The sequence below is a fragment of the Nyctereutes procyonoides genome, unplaced genomic scaffold (assembly GCF_905146905.1).
Source record: "Nyctereutes procyonoides isolate TBG_1078 unplaced genomic scaffold, NYPRO_anot_genome, whole genome shotgun sequence".
In the NCBI taxonomy this organism is placed as follows: Eukaryota; Metazoa; Chordata; class Mammalia; order Carnivora; family Canidae; genus Nyctereutes; species Nyctereutes procyonoides.
The window spans coordinates 57,946,249-57,971,721 of NW_026575043.1; the positions used below are offsets into that span (position 1 = coordinate 57,946,249).

At 46.3% G+C, this 25,473-nt stretch overlaps 1 protein-coding gene across 1 annotated transcript; it reads right to left on the bottom strand.

The window, feature by feature from the left end:
* Positions 1-4,868: 4,868 nt before the first annotated feature.
* RILPL2 (Rab interacting lysosomal protein like 2) lies at positions 4,869-25,249 on the bottom strand. The gene is made up of 4 exons (XM_055323159.1): positions 24,790-25,249; positions 17,293-17,444; positions 10,279-10,392; positions 4,869-5,426 (listed from the first exon to the last, which is right to left on the bottom strand). The coding sequence occupies exons 1-4, from the start codon at positions 25,117-25,119 to the stop codon at positions 5,402-5,404; spliced, it is 621 nt and encodes a 206-aa protein (XP_055179134.1). The 5' UTR covers positions 25,120-25,249; the 3' UTR covers positions 4,869-5,401.
* Between the last annotated feature and the right edge of the window lie 224 nt (positions 25,250-25,473).

Here is a 25,473-nt window from a genome sequence, read left to right on the forward strand (position 1 = left end):
CCTGTGTGTCTTGTTTTGTTTTTTTCCCCACAAGGCTCAGATAGAAGATTGGATTTTCTGCTTTGTTTCACAAAAGGTACCCAGCAGGGGCAGCCGGCTAGCTCCATAGTGCACAACTCTTGATCTCGGGGTTGTGGGTTCACGCCCATGTTGGGTGCAGAGATTACTTAAAGATAAAATCTTTTTTTAACAAAGGGGTTACACAGCAGTATGTGTATTTTGGTGAATGTCTTCCTAGTGGACAGACACCTCATTTGTGCATTGGGGTCATACGTGCGGGAGAGGATTAAAAGCTAACGGGTGTCAAGTCCTCCCTTAGAACAATACCTGGCACGTAGTGAAGCTTAGATTTTAGCCTCTTTTGTTGCCACTGTTTCTGATGTAGATTGGTTCTCAGGTAGGAATCTGTCTTGTGTGGGAAGCCCCTCCTGCCGGTCCAGATCTCTGTCCCTAACTCACAAACCCCACCAGCCACCCTGGTTCACTCCCTCTGCTCCGGGCACTTAGGGCAGATGGGGACACTGGTTGGGGTCCTTGGTTGACAAGCAAAAGATCTAGCACCAGCACTGGCTTTAAGCGTCTGTCAGCCTGTTCACCTTGCACAAATCCCTTTCCTTCTCCAAACCTTGACCATCAAACAAGGAACAGCCTCTGCCCTGCTGACATGCAGGCATGTCCTGAGGATTTATGGATTACTACATCTTCACCTTGGAGGGAAGAGGGTGGCCCAGTGGCGGAGTGCACTCAGCTTTCTGGCTGTCCTGTCAGCCCTGTGACCTGGGACAGGTGACAGCTCTGTGTGCGCCACTTCCCTCCTAGGCAACATGGAGCAGTACTGGTTTGTGTATGCGGGTGATTGTGTCACAGGAGTTACTGCAGGCCTTGCACACACATAATCCTCAGTCACGGATGTTTGCTGTCATGATGGAAGTTTGCTGCATTGTTTCAGGGCGCCTGCATGGCTCAGTTGGTTAAGCCTCTGATTTGATTTCAGCTCAGGTCATGATCTCAGGGTCCGTCCTGAGTTCAAGCTAGTGTTGGGCTTTGTGCTCAGCAGGGGGGCATGTGCTTCTCCCTCTGTTCTCCCCCCCCCCTTCTGCTCATCCTCTCTCTCTCTCAAGATCTTAAAAAAAACAACAAAACTTCGCATTGTTTCTACCATTCCCTTTTTTGTTTTGTTTTGTTTTTTTGTTTTTTACTTTTTTTACCATTCCCTTTTTACAAGTGCCTGGAGGCTGATAGCTAAGAGCCTCCAAACTCTGATATTTTGTTGCTGTATTTACTTTTTCATTTTTTTTATTTTATTATTTTTTAAGATTTTATTTATTTATTCATGAGAGACACAGGGCAAGAGAGAGGCAGAGACACAGAGGGAGTAGCAGGCTCCATGCAGGGAGCCCAACGTGGTGATACCGGGTCTCCAGGATCACACCCTGGGCTGAAGGCGGCGCTAAAACATGAGCCACCGGGGCTGCCCTACTTTTTCATTTTTTTTTTAATTTTTATTTATTTATGATTGTCACACACAGAGAGAGAGAGGAAGAGACACAGGCAGATGGAGAAGCAGGCTCCACACACCGGGAGCCCGACATGGGACTCGATCCCAGGTCTCCAGGATCGCACCCTGGGCCAAAGGCAGGCGCCAAACCGCTGCGCCACCCAGGGATCCCTACTTTTTCATTTTTTAAAAAGATTTTATTTATTTATTCATGAGAGACAGAGGGAGAGGCAGGCTCCCTGCAGGAAGCCTGATGCAGGACTTGATCCCAGGACCACACCCTGAGCTGAAGGCAGGCGCCAAACCGCTGAGCCACCCAGGCGTCCCTATTTCATTTTTTAAAGATGATCGCTACATCAACCACTTGTGCCTAGTGAAGCCTGGCTTGGAGACCCATTGCTCAGTGGGTTCCTCCCGGTGCTGGGTTTGCCGAAGGAAGCCCGCAGTGTGGGAGCAGCTTTAAGCAGTTTCAGTGATCACACTGGACCCCAGCTCCAGGAGAAATGCTTCTGGGACATATCTTCTGGAACTCTCACACCCTACTGTCTGATTTTACCAAGAGTTGGTAAAGTTAAAAAAAAAAAAAGAAAAAGAAAAAAAAAGTTGGTAAAATCTGAGCATTCTTTACTGTCAATTTTTTAGTCTCTCCCAGGAAACATAGGAACCAGGGCTGTTTTACCTTGACATTTCTCTCTGTTTTTTTTTTTTTTTTTTTTTGCCTTATCTATCCCACGAGGGAGAAAGAGGCAGCTGAGCGTTTATACAGGGGAACCCCCAGTCTGGAAATCAGGTGATACATGTAAATGGCTTACAGGCAGCAACACACAATGATCTTCTGTTTGCTTCTAAACTTTCTGGCTGTCCTGTCAGCCTGGAGATGGGAAACTGAAGCAAGAATGGCTCAGGTGCAGGGAAGTGGACTGCCAGAGTTGGGACTTCAGGATGGAAGGCTGGTACCTTGGAGGATGGACTGTAAGTGTCATGCCCAGGAGCTGAGTCTGCTGTGCAGTCCTGTAAAAGAGACAGCACTCTCCCCGTCACACACACACACACACTTGTGTGGTCTCCCTACCCGTGTGCAGTCTCTGCACAGCGTCTGCAAGGGCTTCGAAGGCAGGATGTATAGATTCGTTTTCCCAGCCAGCTCTCACCTCCAAGGTACAACAAGCTTTCCCCTCCCTCTCCCCTGTTAAGAGCGGAGCACCCTGTGAGGACTGCAGCATCATCTGGGGTTAGGAATCAGGAGCCCTTGATCTAAGGAAGACTCTGCCAACATGGCATTCTGGAGCTGCCTCAGTGCAGCAGCATTTCTGGGCAGGCAGCGTGGGTGAAGCCTGGGCTGTGGAGTTTACATCTGGGTTCAGGTCAGACTTCTACCACTTTTGAGCTGGGGCCCTGGACGAGATCCTCAGCCCCCCTGTGCTGGGTGTGCCACAGGGATGGTAATACCCATCCCACAGAGGTACAGAGAGGCAGTATGCAGAGGGTCTTCCGAGGGGTACAGTCAAGACATACACACCTTCATTATTAACATTAGTGCTTTTTGGAGAAGAGGGGCACATTTCACTTTGCAGGTAGGATCCCAGGCCTTAGAATCAGGCCCACGTGTGCATCTTGGGCAGCCACGTGACGTGTGTAGGGTACTTTCACCTTTTGGAGTTTGACTTTCCAAATCTGTAAACTGAGGTGTTAGTGCCAGTCCCCACCTCCCCGAGGTGTTACAGGAATAAACGAGGTAAGCCGTGCAGCAGGTGGAACATACAGTGAGCCAGGGTCGTTCACCAGGGCGACCGGCTCATAGGACATGTTCAGCAGGCCCGTTAGTTTCTTTGCAAAGTCAGCCAGCCAGCCGTTCTCTACGAACTGTATTTCACTGAATCCTAAATGCATTCCCCCCCACCCCCGGCACACACATTTTAACATCTTTGAAATCAGGATGAGCCTTAAAATCAATAGCATCTTAATGTTATAATTTGTCCTGTTTCTTTAGCACCATGTCTGCCTTTTTCTCCACTGTATATTCTTGCCTCCTTTGTCATAGATCAATTGACCATATAAGTGTAGGTTTATTTCTGGACTCTCTATTCTGTTCTATTGATCTATGTGTCTATTTTGGTGCCAGTATCAGACTGTTCTGATTACTGCAGCTTGGTGGTATATCTTGAAATCTAGGTTTGTAAGACCTCTAGCTTTCTTGTTCTTTCCCAAGATGCTTTGGTTATTTGGCGGGGTGGGGGGGGGGCACCTGGGTGGTGCAGTTGGTTGAGCATCTGACTCTTTGGTTTCAGCTCAGGTCTTGATCTCCGGATTGTGGGATAGAGGCCCATGTCGGGCTCCGTGTTCAGTGAAGTGTCTGCTCATGATTCTCTCCCTCTCCTTCTGCCCCTCCCCACCATGTTTACTCTCTTTCTCTTCCTTTCTCCTTCACTAAGATACATAAATAAATATTTAAAAAAATAAAAAAGATGTTTTGGTTAGTTGGGAACTTTTTTTTTTAATTGGGAACTTTTATATATAAAAAAAGAAAAAATAAAATAAAAAAAGAATAATAGGGGCACCTGGGTGGCTCAGTAGATTAAGCATCTCACTCTTGATTTTGTTTTTTGTTGTTTTGTTTTTTAAATATTTATTTACTTGGGATCCCTGGGTGGCGCAGCGGTTTGGCGCCTGCCTTTGGCCCAGGGCGCGATCCTGGAGACCCGGGATCGAATCCCACATCGGGCTCCCAGTGCATGGAGCCTGCTTCTCCCTCTGCCTGTGTCTCTGCCTCTCTCTCTCTCTCTCTCTGTGACTATCATAAATAAATAAATTTTAAAAAAATATTTATTTACTTATTAAAGATTTTATTTATCTATTCATGAGACACAGAGAGAGAGGCAGAGACATAGGCAGAGGGAAAAGCAGGCTCCATGCAGGGAGCCCAATGTGGAACTTGATCCCAGGTCTCCAGGATCACGCCCTGGGCCAAAGGCAGATGCTTAACCACTGAACCACCCAGGCATCCCTGATTTTGGCTCAGGTCATGATCTCAGGGTTGTGGGATCGAGCCTTGCATCAGGCTCCATGCTTAGTGGGGAGACTGCTTGAGATTCTCCCTCTGCCCTTCCCCTTGCTCATGTTCTCTCTCTCAAATAAATAAAGATTTTTAAAAATTTGCAGCATTTTTTTCTCTCTCATAGCAACACACAAAACACTGGTGTATCACTTAGAGTCGCTGAAATATATATGCCGCATATATGCATCACCACATAAATATGCATATAATACATACATACAGTATATACAGATTTGGAAGCCGAGACTCTGAAAGGCTGAAGCACCTTATCCAAAGTCACATAACCCCAGAGACCACTCTAAAAACACTCAGAGAAAGCATAAAAGTCATTTCACTTTAATACAAAGTCATGTAAAGAAAATCATGTTAGCAAAATCATATGTTCCCTAAATATCTGTGAAATCACCACTGGAGTGTCAATGCCATCCTTTCCTGCATTCTCTCCCTCCCCTCTCTGTTTGGGCTCATGAATTTTGCTGTGACTACATGGTAAAGGTCCAGGTCACCTGTGAGACCAGACAAGCAGAACACACATGTGCACACTGGAGACCCCTCCGGGGTGGCTGACGTGGAGCAGGAAGTGGGCCTCGTTTCACTTTCCTTCTAATTTCTTGATTTCTCTCTGCTGCTTCCCTTGCCCTGGCCAAGCCTTCCGGGGTGTCCAGTTCTGCAGCCAGGGGAGAAATGTCCATGAGAGAGCCTCACCTCCTTTCTCCTTGGTGCTTTCAGGGGAAACAAGTGAGTAAATCCAGTGAGTATGTGTGGCACCGAGATGAGTTTGGAAGTCTTGCTGCATTGACTTCTTGAGTCTGAGAACCTCTGTGTGAACCATGGCTTGAGATCTATGTCTACTTCCCTGATCGGAAAGAGAACCTGGGTGTAGAGAGAAAAGGGTCAGGGGGCACAGATTTTTTTTTTTTAAATATTCATGAGACACACACACACACAGAGAGGCAGAGACACAGGCAGAGGGAGAAGCAGGCCCCGTGCAGGGAGCCCGACGTGGGACTTGATCCTGGGTCTCCAGGATCAGGCCCTGGACTAAAGGCGGAGCTAAACTGCTGAGCCACCAGGGCTGCCAGGTCAGGGGGCACAGATAGAACAAAGTTAGGCCTGCAGAACACTGCCGAATCTGTAAGAGGCTCTTGTAGGCCATTGACTCAAACGTTTGCTCTGGGCTCGTTGGGGGCAGGCACCGCTCACGGGCTTTCTATCTATCAGCTCATTTCACACTCATAACACATCGACAAGCTAAGTGCCATCAATACCCCTATTTTATAGACTAGCAAACTGAGGTCCCGCAAGGTTAATTGACAGGCTGAAGGTCACACAGTAAGTTGCGGAATGGAAAGTTGGATCCAGAGCCCCTCATGCACTGTGCTGTGCACAAAGATGGTGTCTGAACCCCGCCCCCCCCCCCGCTTTTTTTTAACTTCAGGAGGTATTATTGTGAAGGAGCATCCCTGTTACCTACAACTATAAAATGGATCTTTGCGATGAATAAAGATTGGCATGTAAATTCTTGGATAAAACCGAGAAATCTCCTGAGACATGAACACCCAATGTTCAGTGTTTCTCCCCATCGTATACAAAGTTTTGAAAAGAGAGAAAGCTATCTGGGGTTGATCACAACGTTCAATCTCAGTGCTAGTTCCAGCTATGAGAAAGTCCCAGAGCTGGCTGGTGGGTTGTAAAGCCAGTGATGGGGACTGGGCTTGTGCTTCTTGTTGAAGACAACTCCCTGCCCCAGCAGAGGGTTGGCAGCTCGGCTGGCAATGGCTGTGGCGGGCCCCTGACTCGTGTTTGTATATAGGCATGAGGGCTCAGCCATCCTCCCATGAACCTCTGCATACTGCCTTCACCCACCAGTTCCCTGTCTCAGGAAGTGACATCATCCCCTGCCTAGTCATTCATGCCAGGAACCCGGGGGTTGTTCTCAGCTCCTCCCCACCATCTGCTACATTTTAGTCATCACACCCCAAATCTGTTCCTAGTCCTAACACTTTTCATTTCCTCCACTGCCACCCCCCAGTCCAAGTCACTGTGATGAGCACAACAGCCTTCCCGCCACCCCTACAATCCACTCACACCATGGCCAGAACGACCGTATCACTACAGAGAGCTACATCATTCCTCAGCTTAAAACCCTCCATGGCTCCCCACTGCCCTCAGGATAAAGAAAATCCTTCTAGCATGACTTGCTTCTTCAGAAGATTGTTCATTCATTCATTCACTCATTCATTCATTCTATTAGCTTAATAAGCTTGTCTGACCATGAAATTATGGCCTTGTGCTCGTTAGACACAAGACCTCAGGCTGGCTTGTGCACAGAACAAACATTTTATTTTTTGCCACATCAAGCCCAAACTCTAAGGGGCCCAAAGAACTCTCCTCGAAGAGGCAGAGAAACCAGTAGCTTACCACTCCTGGAAGCCTTATTTACAATGGGATGCCCAGGCAATAGAAGTGCTGAACAAATGTCTCCAAGTGCCCCACCTGGTGTGGCATAGAGATGCTCTTTCCTTCTTACTTTACCTCAGGAGAACCTTCCTTGTGAAAGAAACACTCCCCCAGGCCATGCTCTGACTTGTCCCCCCACACCTCCTCCACAAAACAGAGGGAGCTTTTACATGTAAATATGGTCATGTCACTCTCCAACCTAAAACCCTCCAGTGTCTTCCCAAAGTGTTCAGAGTGAAACTCAAGGTCTTCACTGGGACCCCCTGCCCCCTGCTTTGACTGATCTCAGGCCTCTTGGCTGTTCCCTCCGCCAGGAATGCTCTTCCCTCAGATCTTTATGATCTTTCAGGGCCCAGCTTGACTGTCACCTCCTCACAGAAGCCTTCCAGGACTTACCCCTGTCAACTTCTCTCTCCGCTGCCTATTTAATGGATAGCTGAAGATGAAGTGTTAATATACTTCCTTACCTGCACACTCTTTGACTCCCCTGCTAGAGTGTAAGCACCATGAAGGCAAGGGCTTCATCTTGTTCACTGCATCCCCAGGACTTAGAACAATGCCTGGCACATGGCAGGCCCCCAGTAAATATTTGTGGGAGGGATGAATTATTTTGGTTTCATGTAGTCTTGTTTGACAGAGCAGTTTTCCATGCAGGCATTCCAGAAAGTCTGGTAACACTTAACTGAACTATGTATGTGCATATTAAGTGGGCTGTGTGCCCCTCAGATTCATCTCATCCTTTCTCTGTCCCCTTGTCTACTCAGGAGAGGCTGAGTTCAGTGGACGAGAGCAGCAAGCCAATGGGAGGTGCCAGAAGGTGCTGGGAAGATAGGGAGGGGAGGTGTATTTATGCCCCAGCTCCTTCCCCACCAGGCCTGGTATTACTAGTTGCTATGTCCTTCTATGGACCCCCACCACCACCACCTCCCTTTGCCTCACAGCTCCCTAGGCCCACACTGCCATGCTGGAGTGCTTCTGTATCCCTTGATGGTTCCCTTAACCCTGCTCACGTGTCTGTAAGATGTTCCTTCTTTAAATCTTTTTATTCACTCCTTTTTTTAATTTTTATTTTTTAAAGAGTTTATTTATTTAAGGGACACCTGGGTGGTTCAGTGGTTGAGCATCTGCTGTCAGGTGTGATCCCTGGGGTCAAGTCCTACATCAGGCTCCCTGCAGGGAGCCTGCTTCTCCCTCTGCCTGTCTTTGCCTCTCTCTGTTTCTCATGAATAAATAAATAAAATCTTTTTAAAAAAAGATTTTATTTATTTATTTACTTATTTGGGGGAGAGAGAGAGAGCATGGCCACAGGGAAGGAGAGGAGGGAGAAAAGAGAAACAGGCTCCCTGCTGAGCAGGGAGCCTGATGAAGGACTTGATCTCAGTATATGTGCTGCCAAAGAGAGCACAGGACTTGATCTCAGGACCTCGAGATCATGACCTGAGCTGAAAGCAGATGCATAATCGACTGAGTTACACATCACTCCTTTTTTTTTAAATTTTTTTTAAAATTTATTTATGATAGTCACACAGAGAGAGAGAGAGAGACAGAGAGGCAGAGACACAGGCAGAGGGAGAAGCAGGCTCCATGCACTGGGAGCCCGACGTAGGATTCGATCCCGGATCCCCAGGATGGCGCCCTGGGCCAAAGGCAGGTGCCAAACCGCTGCGCCAGTTAAGTGTCTGCTTTGGCTCAGGTCATGATCTCAGGGTCCTGCCACCTCAGCCTGAGTTGGGCTCCCTGGTCAGTGGGGAGTTTGCTTCTCCTGCTCCCTCTGCCCCTCCCCCAACTTATGCTCTCTCACTATTTCTTTCCCTCAAATAAATAAATAAAATCTTTAAAAAAAAAAAAAAAAAGAAATCCAGATTTTTTGGCTTCATTGTAGACCTGACTTCTGAGAATCTGAATTTTACTTTATTTTATTTACTTTATTTATTGTTTGGGAATCTGCATTTATTTATTTATTTATTTATTTTAAAGATTTTATTTATTTATTCATGAGAGACACACACAGACCGAGAGAGAGAGAGAGAGAGAGAGAGAGAGAGAGAGAGAGAGAGGCAGAGACACAGGCAGAGGGAGAAACAGGCTCCATGCAGGGAGCCTGACATGGGACTCGATCCTGAGTCTCCAGAATCAGGCCCTGGACTGAAAGTGATGCTTAAACCACTGAGCCACCCAAGCTGCTCTGGGAATCTGAATTTAAACAAGTAACCCCACATTCTCTGGTTTGGGCCTTAGCACCCAAAGAAATGAGGGATTAACAAGGCAGCATAAACACAAGGGGGGTAATCAAAGGAAACTGTTGTGTCCCAATGATGGGAGACATAGGGTCCTCTGAAGTTGGAGGTAAGAGAGGTAATGAATCAGCCCACCCCCATCCTTTAAGTAATCTCCACACTCAGTGAGGGGCTTGAACTCATGACCCCAAGACCAAGAGTCACAAGCTTCTCCAACTGAGCCAGCCAGTTTATGGGACCATAAACTCTAGTAATTATTGTTATTTTTCTTGTTGTTGGAGTAGTAGGTTCAAGTCCTGACTTCACTATTCACTATCTGGGTGACCTCAGGCAAATTACTTTGCCTCTTGGTACCTATTTCTCCACCTATAGAATGGAGATGATGGTAGCTCCTACCTCACAGGGTCACTATGAAAAGCCAATGAATTAATATATGTCAAGTGCTTAGACTGCTGCCTAACAGGGCACCTGGGTGGCTCAGTGGTTGAGTGTCTGCCTTTGGCCCAGGTTGTGATCCTGAGGTCCTGGGATCAAGTCCCACATCGGGCTCCCTGCATGGAGCCTGCTTCTCCTTCTGTCTATGTCTCTCCCTCTTTCTCTATGTCTCTCATGAATAAATAAATAAAATTAAAAAAAAAAAAAGAAGATTGCTGGGATCCCTGGGTGGCTCAGCGGTTTAGTGCCTGTGTTTGGCCCAGGGCGTGGTTCTGGAGTCCCTCTGCTTCTCCCTTTGCCTGTGTCTCTGCCTCTCTCTCTCTGTGTCTCTCATGAATAAATAAATAAAACCTTAAAAGAAGAAGAAGAAGAAGAAGAAGAAGAAGAAGAAGAAGAAGAAGAAGAAGAAGAAGACGACGACGACTGCTGCCCAACAGATCTCATAATAGTCCAGCTCAGATTTTCCTAACAGTGGCAGCATGACCAATCAGGATTGTAGAGCATTCCCACCTTGGGTAGCTAGCCAGCCTCCTTGGGCCTCCACTCCATCCTTCAACAATGATTTAGTGGCAATGGGGCAGCAAGTAACTTACAGCTTCCTTATGATTGTCTTCTCCTCCTTGTTACTGCTGGCATTGCTGGTCCTGGAGACAAGGGTGTCGTTTTGTCTTCTTCCTCCCAGGCCTTCTCTTGGAGGAATCAGACCACTGGGGAAAAGAGAATAAATGGGATGTTTTATTGCAGACCTTCTGTCTGTGAAGCTCTGAAAGTGAAGGGTCTTAATAATCATTATTACATTAATAATATTATCATTGATAGCTAGAGTCAGAGAGATTCTGCTCTTAATAACAAGAATCTCCCCCTGCCACCTTTCCAATATTGATACCTCTTCTTACTTTCTCTTGTCTAACTGCATTGGCTAGTAACCCAAGCTTCTCCACTTTTTAGGAATATGACCATGTTTCAATTCTCTAACTTAAGCCTTGATTTTCTAATAAATCAAATGAGGATAATAAGAGTAACTGCCTCCTAGGACTGAGTGGTTAATGAGATAATCATCATTAGTGAAATAATACATAGCACGTGACACTACAGCAGTGAACAAAACAACAAAACTATCTCCTATCATGCAATTTCTATTTTTCCAACGGGGAAGGAAGCAATCGATAAACAAATAAATTAAGTGAAATTTTAAAAGTATAGTAAGTCAGATGGTATGTCTAGTTAAATTGATATTGATTGATAAGATATTGAGATCAGCTGACTTAAAGAGAACTAGAGTTATTTCCATGGATTTGATGTATAGAAGCTGGAAGAAAGATGTTCTTTCTCATTTGTTCAACTGGCATTGCCAGCAACCACATTTCGTAAGACTCCCAGGTGTGTCTACAACACAAGATAAATGAGGCCAACAAAGCGGACGCAAGGAGGAAAGAAAGAGGCAACAAGTCTCTGGCTTCTCCAACCCTGAGGCCTTGACTGCAGTTTCTTATTTCTGAAAACAGCCCCAAAATCCAAAATCCTTCCCAGGTATGTGGGTTAACAAATTCCTTTTTGTACTTAAGCTAGTTTGAACTGAATTTCTGTCACTTGCAACCAAAGGAAGCCTGACTACAATGCAATATTTCAATGCCTGACCTGGTATAGCTTGTGTATCCACTTAGGTGTTTTGCTGTGGCACCTGCTTGCTACTTTATACCTGTGGTGCTTCCCCCTTCCTACAGATTGGATTGTGTCCCCCAGAATTCAGATGTTGAAGCCCTAAGTTCCAGTGTAATGGTATTTAGAGATGGGGACTTTGGGAGATAATTTTTTTTTAAAGATTTTATTTACTTGACAGAGAGATAGACTGAGCACAAGCAGAGGGACGGGCAGATGGAGAGGGAGAAGTAGGCTCGCCGCAGAGCTGGGAGCCCGACATGGGGCTCGATCCCAGGACCCCAGGATCATGACCTGAGCTGAAGGCAGATGCTTAACCTACAGAGCCAAACCCATCCCCAGGAGTTTAGATGAGGTCATTAGGGCAAGGCCCCCATGGCTGGGTTAAAGCCCCTATAAGAGGAGATGTCTGAGGGCTTGCTCTCTCTGCTGTGTACAAGAAGCCGCAAAGAGTCAGAACTAACCATGCTGGCACCCTGATCTTGGACTTCTGGCCTCCAGAATTGTGAGAAAAAAAAATTCTATTGTTTAAACTGCCTAATCTGGGTGCCTGGGTGGCTCCAGTCAGTTGAGCGTCTGCCTTGGGCTCAATTTGTGATCCCAGGGTCCTGGGATCCAGCTCAAGTCTGAGTCCAAGTCCCAATCCGAGTCAGGGCTCCCTGCTCAGCGGGAAGTCGGCTTCTCCCTCTCCTGTAGCCCCTCCCCCTTCACTCGTGCTCTCCCACTGTCCTCTTTCTCAAATAAATAAATAAAATCTTAAATAAATAAACAAATCACCCAGTCTATGGTATTTTGTTATGGCAGCCCAGCAGACTGATGCCTCTTGAGATATGAGAGTCAGAGAGCATGATTCATCCTTCTCTCTCCTTGGCAAAGAGTGAGGTCTTATTAATTTATATTATTATTTATATATTACAGTAATAATACTAATACATTATTTATTTGTTACCAATAAACCCCCTTTTCCATGGCCTATTGTTATGTAATACCCTAAACCACATGAGTTGAAACAATGAAGATTTTTTTTTAAAGATTGTATTTATTCATGAGAGACACGCAGAGAGAGAGAGGCAGAGGGAGACACAGGCAGAGGAGAAGCAGGCTCCATGCAGGGAGCCCGATGTGGGGCTCAATCCTGGGACTCTGGGATCATGCCCTGGGCCGAAGGCAGAGGCTCAACTGCTGAGCCACCCAGGCATCCCATGATTTATGATTTCTCATGATGGCTCCATTTCTTATTGCCTTGGTGGGGTATGTGGGAGGCGGGTCACATTTGGGGCTGTCAGCTGGGGTACCTCTCTTCTTCGTGTGACCTCTCCCTGGTACTGTATTGAGCTTCCTCACAGAACTATGGTCTCAAAAAAAAAAAAAAAAAAAAAAGAACTATGGTCTCAAGCATTCCACAAGAACAAAAAATTCTACGAGGACAAAAATGGAAGCTGCAACAGGATCTCCTAACCTCAGAAGCCAAAGAGTATTGCTTCTACCACATTCCATTGGTCAAAGCAAGTAAGTCACTGACTGGGCAGCCCAGACTCAAGGAGAGGGAAAATAGACTCTACCTCTTGAGGGGAGGGAAAGTCTTATTGCAGAAGGCATGCAGGATGGGAAGACTCGTGGCCATCTTTGGAAGCAGCCTACCACATCTGCCTCAACTCAAAACAATCATTGGGATGATCTTGGACCTCCAAGCTGATGCAGTTGCTAGAATATCTCAGCTGACATGCTGGTTCCTCTAGAATACAGAACCCAAGTGAGTAAACAGAATCCTGCTGTCAACAGGCCTGTACCAGATGGCAAGTGCACAGCTGCTGCTCTCTGGGAATTCAAAACTGGAAATAAAAGCATGTCGCTCTATTCGCTAACAAGCTGCTCAAGCCTCAGCAGTTCAGCCGTTCCTGTTTTTAACTACCTGTGTCTGAAGTACTTATTAAATGAGAGGAAGACAAGTCTTTCCATTAATGTGGTTCCAACTTCAGCAGAAGGAAGATGATTAAATTCCTGTTGGCAGGGAAGCCTGAGTGGCCCAACGGCTAAGCATCTGCCTTCGGCTCAGGGTGTGATCCTAGAGTCCCGGGATCGAGTCCCACATCGGGCTCCCTGCATGGAGCCTGCTTCTCCCTCTGCCTGTGTCTCTGCCTCTCTCTCTTTCTGTCTCTCATGAATAAATAAAATATATTAAAAAAATTCCTGTTGGCAGAACTCAGCGCTTTTGGATTTGGTTTGCTAGAACATTTTTACTGTACTGCTGCCCCCTTAATGACTTTATATTGAATGAATTTATGTTTTTTTAAGATTTTATTTACTTGAGGGCAGCCTGGGTGGCTCAGCAGTTTAGCACAGCCTTCAGCTGAGAGTGTGATCCTGGAGGCCTGGGATCAAGTCCCATGTCCGGCTCCCTGCGTGAAGCCTGCTTCTCCCTCTGCCTGTGTCCCTGCCTCTCTCTCTCTCTCTCTCTCTCTGTGTGTGTGTGTCTCTATGAATAAATAAATAAAATACTTTTTTAAAAAAAGATTTTTTTTTATTTGAGAGACAGAGACACAGAGAGCATGAGCCAGGGCAAGGGGCAGAGAGAGAGGGAAAGCAGGGTTCAGTCCCAGGACTCTGGGATCATGACCTGAGCTGAAGGCAGGACACTTAACGACTAAGCCACCCAGGTGCCCCTGAGTCAGCATATTTCTTGTTTCTAAACTATCAGAGTTGGGATGCCTGGGTGGCTCAGCGGTTAAGCGTTTGCCTTCAGCCGGGGGTGTGATCCTGGAGTCCCAGGATCGAGTCCCACATCGGGCTCCCTGGGTGGAGCCTGCGTCTCCCGCTGGCTGTGTCTTTGCCTCTCTCTCTCTCTGTGTCTCTCATGACTAAATAAGTAAAATCTTAAAAAAAAAAAAAAAACAACTATCAGAGTCTGAACATGGTATGATAACTAAAAGCACAGGTTCTGTATCAGGCTGTCTGGGGTCACATCTCACCATTGTCATCACAGCTATGGGACTTCAAGCAGGTATCTGACCTTTTTGAACCATAGAACATCTTGGACATAATATAACCTTAACTCACGTTGCCATGAGCACTAATCGAAATGATGCTTGGAATACATTTAGAGTGCCTGCACGCAGCGTGCACTGATAAATACTAGCTGGTGCTGAGTTTTCATTCTCTAAGGGAGAGAGAATCTCCCTCCTGTCACTAAGGGAATCTGCTTTGTTTAACTCAGTGGTTTCCCAGAATTATTCAACCACAGAGCCCCTTTTTCTTTTTCTTTTTAGAGCCCCCTTTTCAAGAAGCACTTATATGAAAGAAAACATTTTGGGAAACAGGGTGCAGATGGAGACAGCAAAGTCCAAACCCGATAGGTCAACAGCTTCTTATTTCCTCTCTCTCGCTTATCCTACAATCTTTCCCCTAGACATGTTATTGTGTGTTTTTTTTTCTTTTAGGATTTTATTTTTTAAAAGATTCTATTTATTTATTCATGAGAGACACACAAAGAGAGAGAGAGAGAGGAGAGAGAGAGGCAGAGACACAGGCAGAGGGAGAAGCAGGCTCCATGCAGGGAGTCTGACATGGGACTCGATCCTGGATCTCCAGGATCACGCCCTGCGCTGAAGGCGGCGCTAAACCGCTGAGCCACCCGGGGAAGCCCCTAGGATTTTATTTTTAAATAATCTCTACACCCAACATGGGGCTCACACTCATGACCCCAAGACCAAGAGTTGCATACTCCACCCACTGACTGAGCTAGCTGGGTGCTCCTATTGTGATCTTTTTAAGCTTTTAATTTAAAAAAAAAAATTTAATGAGAGACAGAGTGAGCATGAGCAGGGGGAAGGTTAGAGGGAGAGGGAGAAGCAGGCTCCCCATGGAGCAGGGGGCCTGATGCAGGACTCAGTCCCAGGACTCTGGGATCACAACTTGAGCTGCAGGAAGATGCTTAACTGAGCCACCCAGGCATCCCTGCTTTTAATTTTTTTTTTCCTGCTTTTAATTTTTATATAATTCCAAACTTACAGAAAAAGTTTAAGATTTCCAAAGTTTAATGTATTTCCAAAGAACAAGCACATTCTCTTACTTAATCAAGTAGTTCAGTTATCAAGTTACCATTTTGATATTTTATTTTTAAAGATTTATCTATTTATTTGAGAAAGAGTGTAGGGGAGAGGGGTGGAGTCAGAGGAAGAGAGAATACTGAAGCAGATCCCTGCTGAGCACAGAGCTTGACACCTGACTCCAGAACCCTGAGGTCAGACCTGAGCTGAAACAAAGGGTTGGATGCTCAACCAACTGTGCTGCCCAGGCAAACTTTTTTTTTTTTTAATTTTATTTATGATAGTCACACAGAATGAGAGAGAGAGGCAGAGACACAGGCAGAGGGAGAAGCAGGCTCCATGCACCGGGAGCCCGACGTGGGATTCGATCCCAGGTCCCCAGGATCGCGCCCTGGACCAAAGGCAGGCACTAAACCGCTGCGCCACCCAGGGATCCCCCAAACTTTTTTTTTTAAAGTAGGCTCCACACCCAATTCGGGGCTTGAACTCATGACCCCGAGATCAAGACTTACGTGTTCTACTGCCTGAGCCAGCCAGGTGCCCTACACATTTGCTCTTTTAAAACACTAAATCAGGGGTGCCTGGGTGGCTCAGTTGATAGAGCTTCTGACTTGTGATCTCAGGGTGGTGAGTTCAAGCCCATACTGAGCATGGGGCCTACTTAATAAATGAAACAGTAAATCAGATCTCATCATTTCCTTGATTAAAACTTTCCGATGGGGCAGCCCCGGTGGCTCAACAGTTTAGCGCCGCCTTCAGCCCAGGGCGTGATCCTGGAGACCTGGGATTGAGTCTCACATCAAGCTCCCTGCATGGAGCCTGCTTCTCCCTCTGCCTGTGTCTCTGCCCCTCTCTCTCTCTGTGTCTTTCATGAATAAATAAATAAAATCTTAAAAAAAAAAAAAAAAAAAAAACTTTCCAATGACTTCTCATTTCACATACAATAAAATTAGAGAAAAAAAATTAGGTCCTTCCTGTGGCTCATAAGGCATACCTCTCATCCTCTACCTGTGTTCCAACTTCTACCATGTTGGGTCTCTTAAATTAGCCAAGGTGGTTCACATACTGAGTACTTCTCACTCTACTCTTGCCCTACAAATCTTTACATGGTTGGCTGCTTCTTGTCATCCACCTCAGAGGGATCTTCACTGACCACCCGATTAAAAATAGGCCCATCTCCCACCTCCAGCATTTTGCGTCATATGTCATCTTGGTTTTTTGTTGTTGTTGTTGTTGTTTATTGAGGGAGAGAAAAAGGAGGGGGGAGGTGCAGAGCAAGAGGGAGAGAGAAATAATCTTAAGAAGCCTCCATGCGGGTATCCCTGGGTGGCGCAGCGGTTTGGCGCCTGCCTTTGGCCCAGGGCGCGATCCTGGAGACCCGGGATCGAATCCCACGTCGGGCTCCCAGTGCATGGAGCCTGCTTCTCCCTCTGCCTGTGTCTCTGCCTTTCTCTCTCTCTCTCTCTCTCTGTGTGACTATCATAAATAAATAAATTAATTAATTAATTAAAAAAAAGAAGCCTCCATGCCCAGTAAGGAGCCCGATACAGGGCTTAATCACACAACCCCGAGATGATGACCTGAGCCAAAATCAAGAGTCAGACACCCAACTGACTGAGCCACCCAGGTACCCCTGTCACTTTGTTTTATATAGAGCACTTACTACCATTATGCTGTGTGTTATTTCAGACTTCCTTATCAATTGCCTATCTTCCCCCTAGACTAGCATGGCTTTCTCTATTTTGTTCACTACTATACCGGTGCCAGGAATAGCACCTGGCATGTAGTAGGTCTTCAATAAACTGCCTGAGTGAACATCAGAACAAATACATAACATGTCAAGGATTTCCAGGCAGGGTCTGGCTCTGCGGTGCAGGAATGCCCAAAGCAGCAGAGCCCCACCTCTTATAGCACTGCAGCTCTTCCTGCACCACCATTAGCTGGGACTTGAGTTTGTTGCGCTCCTGGAGCACGTCCCTCAGCTCCTGTAGAGTGAAGCGTGGTCGGTTGGGATCTGTCAGGTCGACCACCATTTTGTCTGGTCCCAGGTTTACCTGTAAAAAAAGATGTTGGTCGCTTATACGGTTTCCCTTGTGAAGATGGACTGTTCACCCCAGAAAGGAAAATTCTGTTTTATTACTCCCAGGAACCCTATCAGCTGAGACACAGCCTGCTGGAAGCATCTGGTTAATGTGAAAGAAACAAAAGTTCTAATACTGTTCTCCAAGAAAAGAACCACAGCTCCTTGGAGAATGGCTGATTCCAGGTCTGGAATCAGGGAAAGCACGAGATGAACCTGGAGCCTTTCCTTGTGTAAGGAATGGAGACACCTCAAAATGACAGTTTGAAGGAGCTCCCGCTGGCCAGACTGAGATACTCAATTTGAGCATAAAAGTGAATAATTACAGGAATGGACAATAACACTCCACATAAAAGGAGAATTCAGGAGTTCATACTTAAAATTTAAAATTTTAAATTAATTAATTAATTAATGGGGATGTGATGGTTCATTTTATGCATCTACCTGACCGTTCTAAGGGATGCCCAGATACCTGGTTAAATGTTATTTCTTGGTGTGTCTGTGAAGGTGTTTCTGGAAGACGTTAATTAGCATTTGGATTGATGCAGGGAGTAAAGCAGATGGCCCCCCTGATGGGTGGGCGGGCATCATCCAATCCACCAAGGGCCCCAATAGAACAAAAGGTGGAAAAAGGGTGAATTCTAGGGGGACAGCCTCCTTCTCCTGCCCTCAGACTTTGACACTTTTGGTTCCAGACCAGGACTTAACCATCAGCTCCCCAGATCACAGACTTCCTGGTTCTCCAGCTTGCAGCCTGCAGATTACAAGACTTCTCAGCCTCCATAACTTCATGAGCCAATTCCTCAAATAACTATCCTCTTTATATCATAGCTATATCCCCTAGTGGTTCTGTTTCTCTGGAGAACTCTGATTAATACAGGGAAGGGGGATCCCTGGGTGGCTCAGCGGTTTGGCGCCTGCCTTTGGCCCAGGGCGCGATCCTGGAGACCCGGGATCGAATCCCACATCGGGCTCCCGGTGCATGGAGCCTGCTTCTCCCTCTGCCTGTGTCTCTGCCTCTCTCTTTCTCTGTGTGACTATCATAAATAAATAAAATAAAAATTAAAAAAAAAAATACAGGGAAGGAATGGGCAGCCCTGGTGGCTCAGAGGTTTAGCACCGCCTTGGGTCCAGGGCCTGATCCTGGAGACCCGGGATCGAATCCCACGTCAGGCTCCCTGCACCGAGCCTGCTTCTCCCTCTGCCTGTGTCTGTGCCTTCTCTCTCTCTCTGTCTCATGAATAAATAAATAAAATCTTTAAAAAAAAATACAGGGAAGGAAATGGGGAATTTATAGCAAAAGGCCAATTAATGGATGTAGAAGATGAGAAAGTTGAAAAGCTCATCCTTTTGGGGCACGTGGCTGACTCAGTCGGTAGAGCATGAGACTCTTGATCTTGGGGTTGTAAGTTCAAGCCCCATGTTAAGTGTAGAGATTACTTAAAAATAAAGTCATTCATTCATTCAAGAGAGCAGAGAGCACAAGTGGGGAGTTGAGGGAGGAAAGAGGAAGGGGGAGAAGCAGACTCCTCGCCAAGCAGGGAGCCTGATGTGGGACTTGATCCAGGACCCCGAGATCATGACTTGAGTTGAAGGCAGATGCTTAACCGATGGAGCCACCCAGGCGCCCCAAAAATAAAATCTTTATCCCCCCCAAAAATCATCCTTTTTTTAACCAACTTAGTAATAATTGATTCAGCCAGGATTAATGAATGGATCTAAACCTTTTGGGTAAAAGCTTGTTGGGGGAAAGAATATTTTGCAGTTTCAAAGTATCTTCCCACAACACTTATGAATGACAAAGGAGAATAAAGGCACCTATACAGTGCAGAAATCTAGCAGACACCACATTAGCTAAGTGATCAAGTTAACAACACCAATAATGGCAAAGTGAGTCAAATGTCTCCTGATACAATGCACTGACTAGGACACAGAATCCCTTCAATGGTATTCCTGAAAAAAAAAAAAATTTTTTTTTTTAAATGGTATTCCTGCTATACATGTATCACTTGAATTTACCCATAACACATTGGAACAAACCCAAATTGAAGGACATTCTACAAACCAACAGATACATAATCATCAAAAATCTCAGGGTCATAAAAGACAAGGAAAAGCTGAGGAACTGTTCTAGATTCAAGGCAACTAAAGACATGTGTCAACCAAAAGTACTGTGTAGGGATGCCTAGGTGACTCAGCAGTTTGGCCCCTGCCTTCAGCCCAGGGCAAGATCCTGGGATCCCAGGATTGGGTCCCATGTCGGGTTCCTTGCATGGAGCCTGCTTCTCCCTCTTCCTGCATCTCTGGCTTTCTCTCTGTATCTCTTATGAATGAATAAATAAAATCTTTAATACAAAACAAAAGTACTGCGTAACCCTGGACCGGATCTTGCACCAGAAAAAAGATGCTGTAAAGGATATTATTGTGAATTTTGAATAGGGATAGTATATTAGGTCTTTGTATTCTTTTTTTTTTAATTATTTATTTATTTATGATAGTCACAGAGAGAGAGAGAGAGAGAGAGAGAGAGAGAGAGAGAGGCAGAGACATAGGCAGAGGGAGAAGCAGGCTCCATGCACCGGGAGCCCGACGTGGGATTTGATCCCAGGTCTCCAGGATTGCGCCCTGGGCCAAAGGCAGGCGCCAAACTGCTGCGCCACCCAGGGATCCCAGGTCTTTGTATTCTATTCACCTTTTTCTGCTAAATTTGATCATTTATTTGTGGCTATGCAATAATATGTCTTGTGAGATACCCACTGAAGTATTTAGGGTAAAGGGCCCTAATCTTTTACTAATCCTACAACTAACATAATGTCCCTCAAATAGTTGAGAAGGGGGCACCTGGGTGGCTCAGTGGTTGAGTGTCTGCCTTTGGCTCAGGTCATGATCCCAGGGTCTTGGGATTGAGTCCCACCTCAGGCTCCCTGCTCAGTGGGGAGTCTGCTTTTCCCTTTCCTTCTGCTGCTCCCCCTGCTTGTGCTGTCTCTCAATAAATAAAATTTTAATTTTTTTTTAATTTATTTATTTATGATAGTCACACACACAGAGAGAGAGGCAGAGACACAGGCAGAGGGAGAAGCAGGCTCCGTGCACCGGGAGCCCGATACGGGATTCGATCCCGGGTCTCCAGGATCGTGCCCTGAGCCAAAGGCAGGCGCCAAACCGCTGCGCCACCCAGGGATCCCTAAAATTTTAAAAATAAAACCAAAACAGATATTTGAGAAAAACTGAATATATAATACAGATACATATAATTTCTGTATATGCACATATATATTACATATATGTGGTTTTGTGTGTATGTATAAATACTTTGGTGTATATCTTCTTTTTTATTTAAAGGTTTTATTTATTTGAGAGAGTAAAAGAGAGCATGAGGTGAGGGGCAGAGGGAGAGGGAGAAGCAGGCTCCCTACTGAGCAGGAAGCCTGACATGGAGCTGATCCCAGGACTCCACGATCATGACCTGAGCCAAAATCAGAAACTTAACCGACTGAGCCACCCAGGTGCCCCTGGTGTATATCTTCAAAGACATACTACACATACACAAAACTGAATACAACACCTGAATCCAGGTGAAAGGTATACAGGTGTCCCTTGTGCTTTTCTTACAACTCTCCCGTAAGTTTGAAATGTTTTCAACCTAAAATTTAAGCAAAGGTTTGAAAACAACTTACATGTCCATGAATAGAAACCCAGTTAAATAAAAACTAAGGCACAACCACACTGGAACGTTCTGCAGGTGACAGAACAAGGTGCAATATAAAGAGAAACACAACAGTGACCATGTTCCTCTTGTCAGACTGACAAGGATCAGTGTTGTAAGGGCTGTGGGTAAGCAGACCCCAGCACTGATTGCCAGAAGAGTGGGTCTCCTTAACCTCTGTGAAGTGCAATTTAGCATTACATATTATCCAAATTTCAAATGCTCCTTCCCTTTAATCCAGTGAGTCTGGTCCCTCTAGGCATTCTCCCTCAGGAGCCAAATGTTAGGATTTTCTGTTAGGATTTTTTGTTGTTGTCTGGAATGTGATGGTTGCACAACATGAATGTACTTAATGACACTTAAGTATGCTCTTAAAAACGGTTAGGTGGTAAAATTTAAATGTACTTTGTCGACTTCTAACTCTGGGAAATGAACTAGGGGTGGTGGAGGGGGAGGAGGGCGGGGGGTGGGGGTGAATGGGTGACGGGCACTGAGGGGGACACTTGACGGGATGAGCACTGGGTGTTATTCTGTATGTTGGTAAATTGAACACCAATAAAAATTAATTTATTAAAAAAATAAATAAATGTACTTTGTCACAATTAAAAATAATTTAAAAAGAAAAAAAAAAAATAAGGTGTATTTTTATGAACTGCCTAGTGGCACTAAACACTCAATTCTTTCTGCCCTTTACCCCACCCCTGCTCTTAAGACTGCAATTTGGGAGGCAAATGCCATCTCATCTGAGGGTTGATAAAGCTTGTCCACTGAGCCCCATACAAAGAACTCACCCAGCCTCTGTGCAGAGTATGCTGTACACAGTCTGTGGCGGGGCTCCCTCCACATCCTTGTTCCTGGGGTTGGAGGTGGCAGGGATGAGCTCAGAATGTGAGCTGAGCCATCCTGAGCAAGTCATTTAACTTCTCTTGAGTTTCAAAAGCCAGGCTATAAATCATGATACTCAACTATCTCGTATGACAGACACGGAAGTCGAACTGTATCTACAAAGACAGTTGTTACCAGAATGAATGAGTAGGTGAAATAAGTGCATAAGGGAAGTGACCAGAAACCCTCTTTTTCCCCTGTGAATGTCAGCGACTCTCTTCCTGTTGTCCTTTCCTGGCACACTTCTCAGCTTGTGATCTTGTACTGTGGTTCTAGAGGTATGGGAGTCTTACCTCTCCCACTAGACATGAGTTTTGTGAAGGCAGGGTCCTTGACTAATGTATCACTTCAGCCCCAGGGTCCAGCACCATGCCATCACTCATCAAATGTCATTCCAACAAATAAGGTCAAATGTGTATTCCGTGTGTGGTGGGCTTTTTAAAAAAGATACTATTTATTTATTTGACAGATACAGAAATAGCAACAGAGATAGAGAGAGAGAATACAAGCAGAAGCAGGCTCTCCACTCTGTCGGGATCGATCCCAGGACCCTGAGATCAGGACCTGAGCTGAAGGCAGATGCTTAACCGACTAAGCCATCCAGGCACCCGTTCGTGTGTGGTGGTTAAGACTGGCATCTCTGAGTTTAAATCCTGCCTTCACTTCTTACATGCAGTAAGTCCTCTGGCAAATTATTTAACTGTTCTATGCATCCATTTCTGTAAAATGGATATACTAATAGTAAGAGGATTAAATGAGATAGTCCACTTAGAACAGCTTTGTTTTTTAACTGTAGCTGGAGACCCATCAATAATTCATATTGATTTAATCAATTGCGACAAGAATTTAAAAACTCACAAAAATGGAATAGGCAAGTATGATTCTGCATCATATTTAATAAGGGTGAGTTAGGATAAACTGTTTCTTAAAACTTTTGTTTCATCAATATTGGAAAGTGATATAATGGGTAATTTTATAAAATGGAGGTATAACATACATGCATTAACCTTGAGTTTATAGCTTGATGATTTTTTTAAAAATTATTTATGTATTTTTTTAATTTTTTATTTATTTATGATAGTCACACACACACAGAGAGAGAGAGAGAGAGGCAGAGACATAGGCAGACGGAGAGGCAGGCTCCATGCACCGGGAGCCCGACGTGGGATTCGATCCCGGGTCTCCAGGATCGCGCCCTGGGCCAAAGGCAGGCACCAAACCGCTGCGCCACCCAGGGATCCCATTTTTTTTAAATTTTTTATTTATTTATATTTATGTATTTTAAGTAATCTCTACCTTGAACGTGGGGCTCGAACTCATGATCCCCCAACCCCACATCAAGAGTCACATGCTTCTCTGATTCAGCCAGCCAGGTGCCCCTAGTTTGGTGACTTTTTAAAGATACTTTATTTATTTTAGAGAGAGAGCAGGGGAGGAACAGAGAGAAAGGGAGAGGGAAAAGGAGAGAATCTTCAGCAGACTTCCCACTGAGGGTGGAGCCCCCACCAGGGACTGGGTCCCAGAACCCTCAGATCATGACCTGAGCCAAAACCAAGAGTCTGGCATTTAAGCCACCGAGCCACCCAGGCACCCCTTGATGATTTTTAGCATAGGTGTACACCCATGCAATCACCCTCCTCCCACTCTCCCTCCCTGGGGTTACCATCAATCCATCTTCTATAGATACAGATTATTTTGCCTGTTCCTGGATTTCACATAAATATATAGTAGGCTCTCTTTTGTGCCTGGCTCCTGTCTCTCAGTGTAACATCTGTGAGAGTCACGCACACAATTGAGTGTATCAGCTCTGCTCTTTCTCACTGCAGTGTAAGTATTCCACTGTGTGACTATACCACAATTTTAAAATCCATTCTCCTGTTGTACTTATTACAGTTTGGCACAGTTCTGGATAAAGGTACTCTGAACATCCTTTTTTTTTTTTTTTAAGACATTACTTTTTTAATTTTATTTTTTAAAAGATTTTATTTGTTTATTTCTGAGAATACACAGAGAGGAGAGAGAAGCAGAGACACAGGCAGAGGGAGAAGCAGGCGCCATGCAAGGAGCCCGACGTGGGACTCGATGCCCGGTCTCCAGGATCAGGCCCTGGGCCGAAGGCGGCGCTAAACCGCTTGAGCCACCCGGGCTGCCCCAAAGACATACTTTTTTAAAAAAAGATTTTATTTATTTATTCACGGGAGCCGGGGTGGTGGGAGGTGGGCAGACATAGGCAGAAGGAGAAGCAGGCTCCGGTGAGGACTCGATCCCAGGATTCCGGGATCAGGGGACCCGAGCTGAAGGCAAACCCGCAACCACTGAACCACCCAGGTGTCCCTAAAATTTATTTCTTACTCTAAGTCAAGATTCTCGAAATCTGACGGAGCGTGTTGGAAATGCAGATTCTCAGGTCCCACTCCAGACCTGCTGAATGAGAAACTCTGGGGCTCGGGCCCATCAATCTGTGCTTTAACGAACACTCCTGGTGGTTTCCCTGCACGCGAAGCCTGAGAGCCGCTGCCTTAGGTCAAAAATGCTGGAGGCCCCTGATTCGGAACAAACGCAGCAAGGGCTCAGCACCTAGTAAGTGCTCAATAAACGGACCCATAAGAATGCTGCAAATCTGAGGGCTGGAGAGGCGCTGTGGCTGTTTTCGGGGGCTCGGGGCCACCGAGGGCGTCCTCCCAGCCAGCCCAGGCTGCTCCCGCCGGACCCTGGCTCCCGCACTCACCTCCTGGACGGCCGCAGAGCCCTCGGTCCGCAGCCCCTCCACCTCCTTCCGGAGGCTGTCCCTCTCCATTCTCAGCTCCTCCACCATCAGGTTGCCCTCATTCACCAGCGTCTCCAGCATCTCCAGGACGCGGACGATCTTGAACTGCAGCTGTGTCACCCGAGGGTCGCTGCCCAGGGCCATCAGCTCGCGGCCGATCACGTAGGAGATGTCATACACGTCCTCGGCGGTCAGCTGGAAGGGGCTCTTGCCCAAAGCCCCCTCGGGCCCACATTCGTCCCCTTCCTCCTCCTCTTCCTCCTCCTCCTCTCGCAAAGGGGGCTCCTCCATGGCCACCCAGACCACTCACCACAGGAGCCGCTTTCTCAGAATCTCCAAACTTACAACTTCCTCCCGGCGCAGAAAACTTTCCGCAGGGTTGAGACCCTGCCTGCTCGGGGCGGGGGATGGCCGGGAGCGGCCAATCCGCGGCCGAGGGGTGGGCCCGGGGCGCAAAGGCCGCGCTCGGAGACTCCCAGGCCCGCACGATGGGTGCGCCCGCCCCGCTGGGGCCGGCGCAGGAGGGCGGGCTCCAGGATGTTGTCTGGGTGCACGAGAAGACAACACAAAGGGAGGACGGCCAAGTAGAGGAACGGGGAGGTTAAAGGGTGACCGCGGTGACTGCGGGCTGGGAGCTGTTGCAAA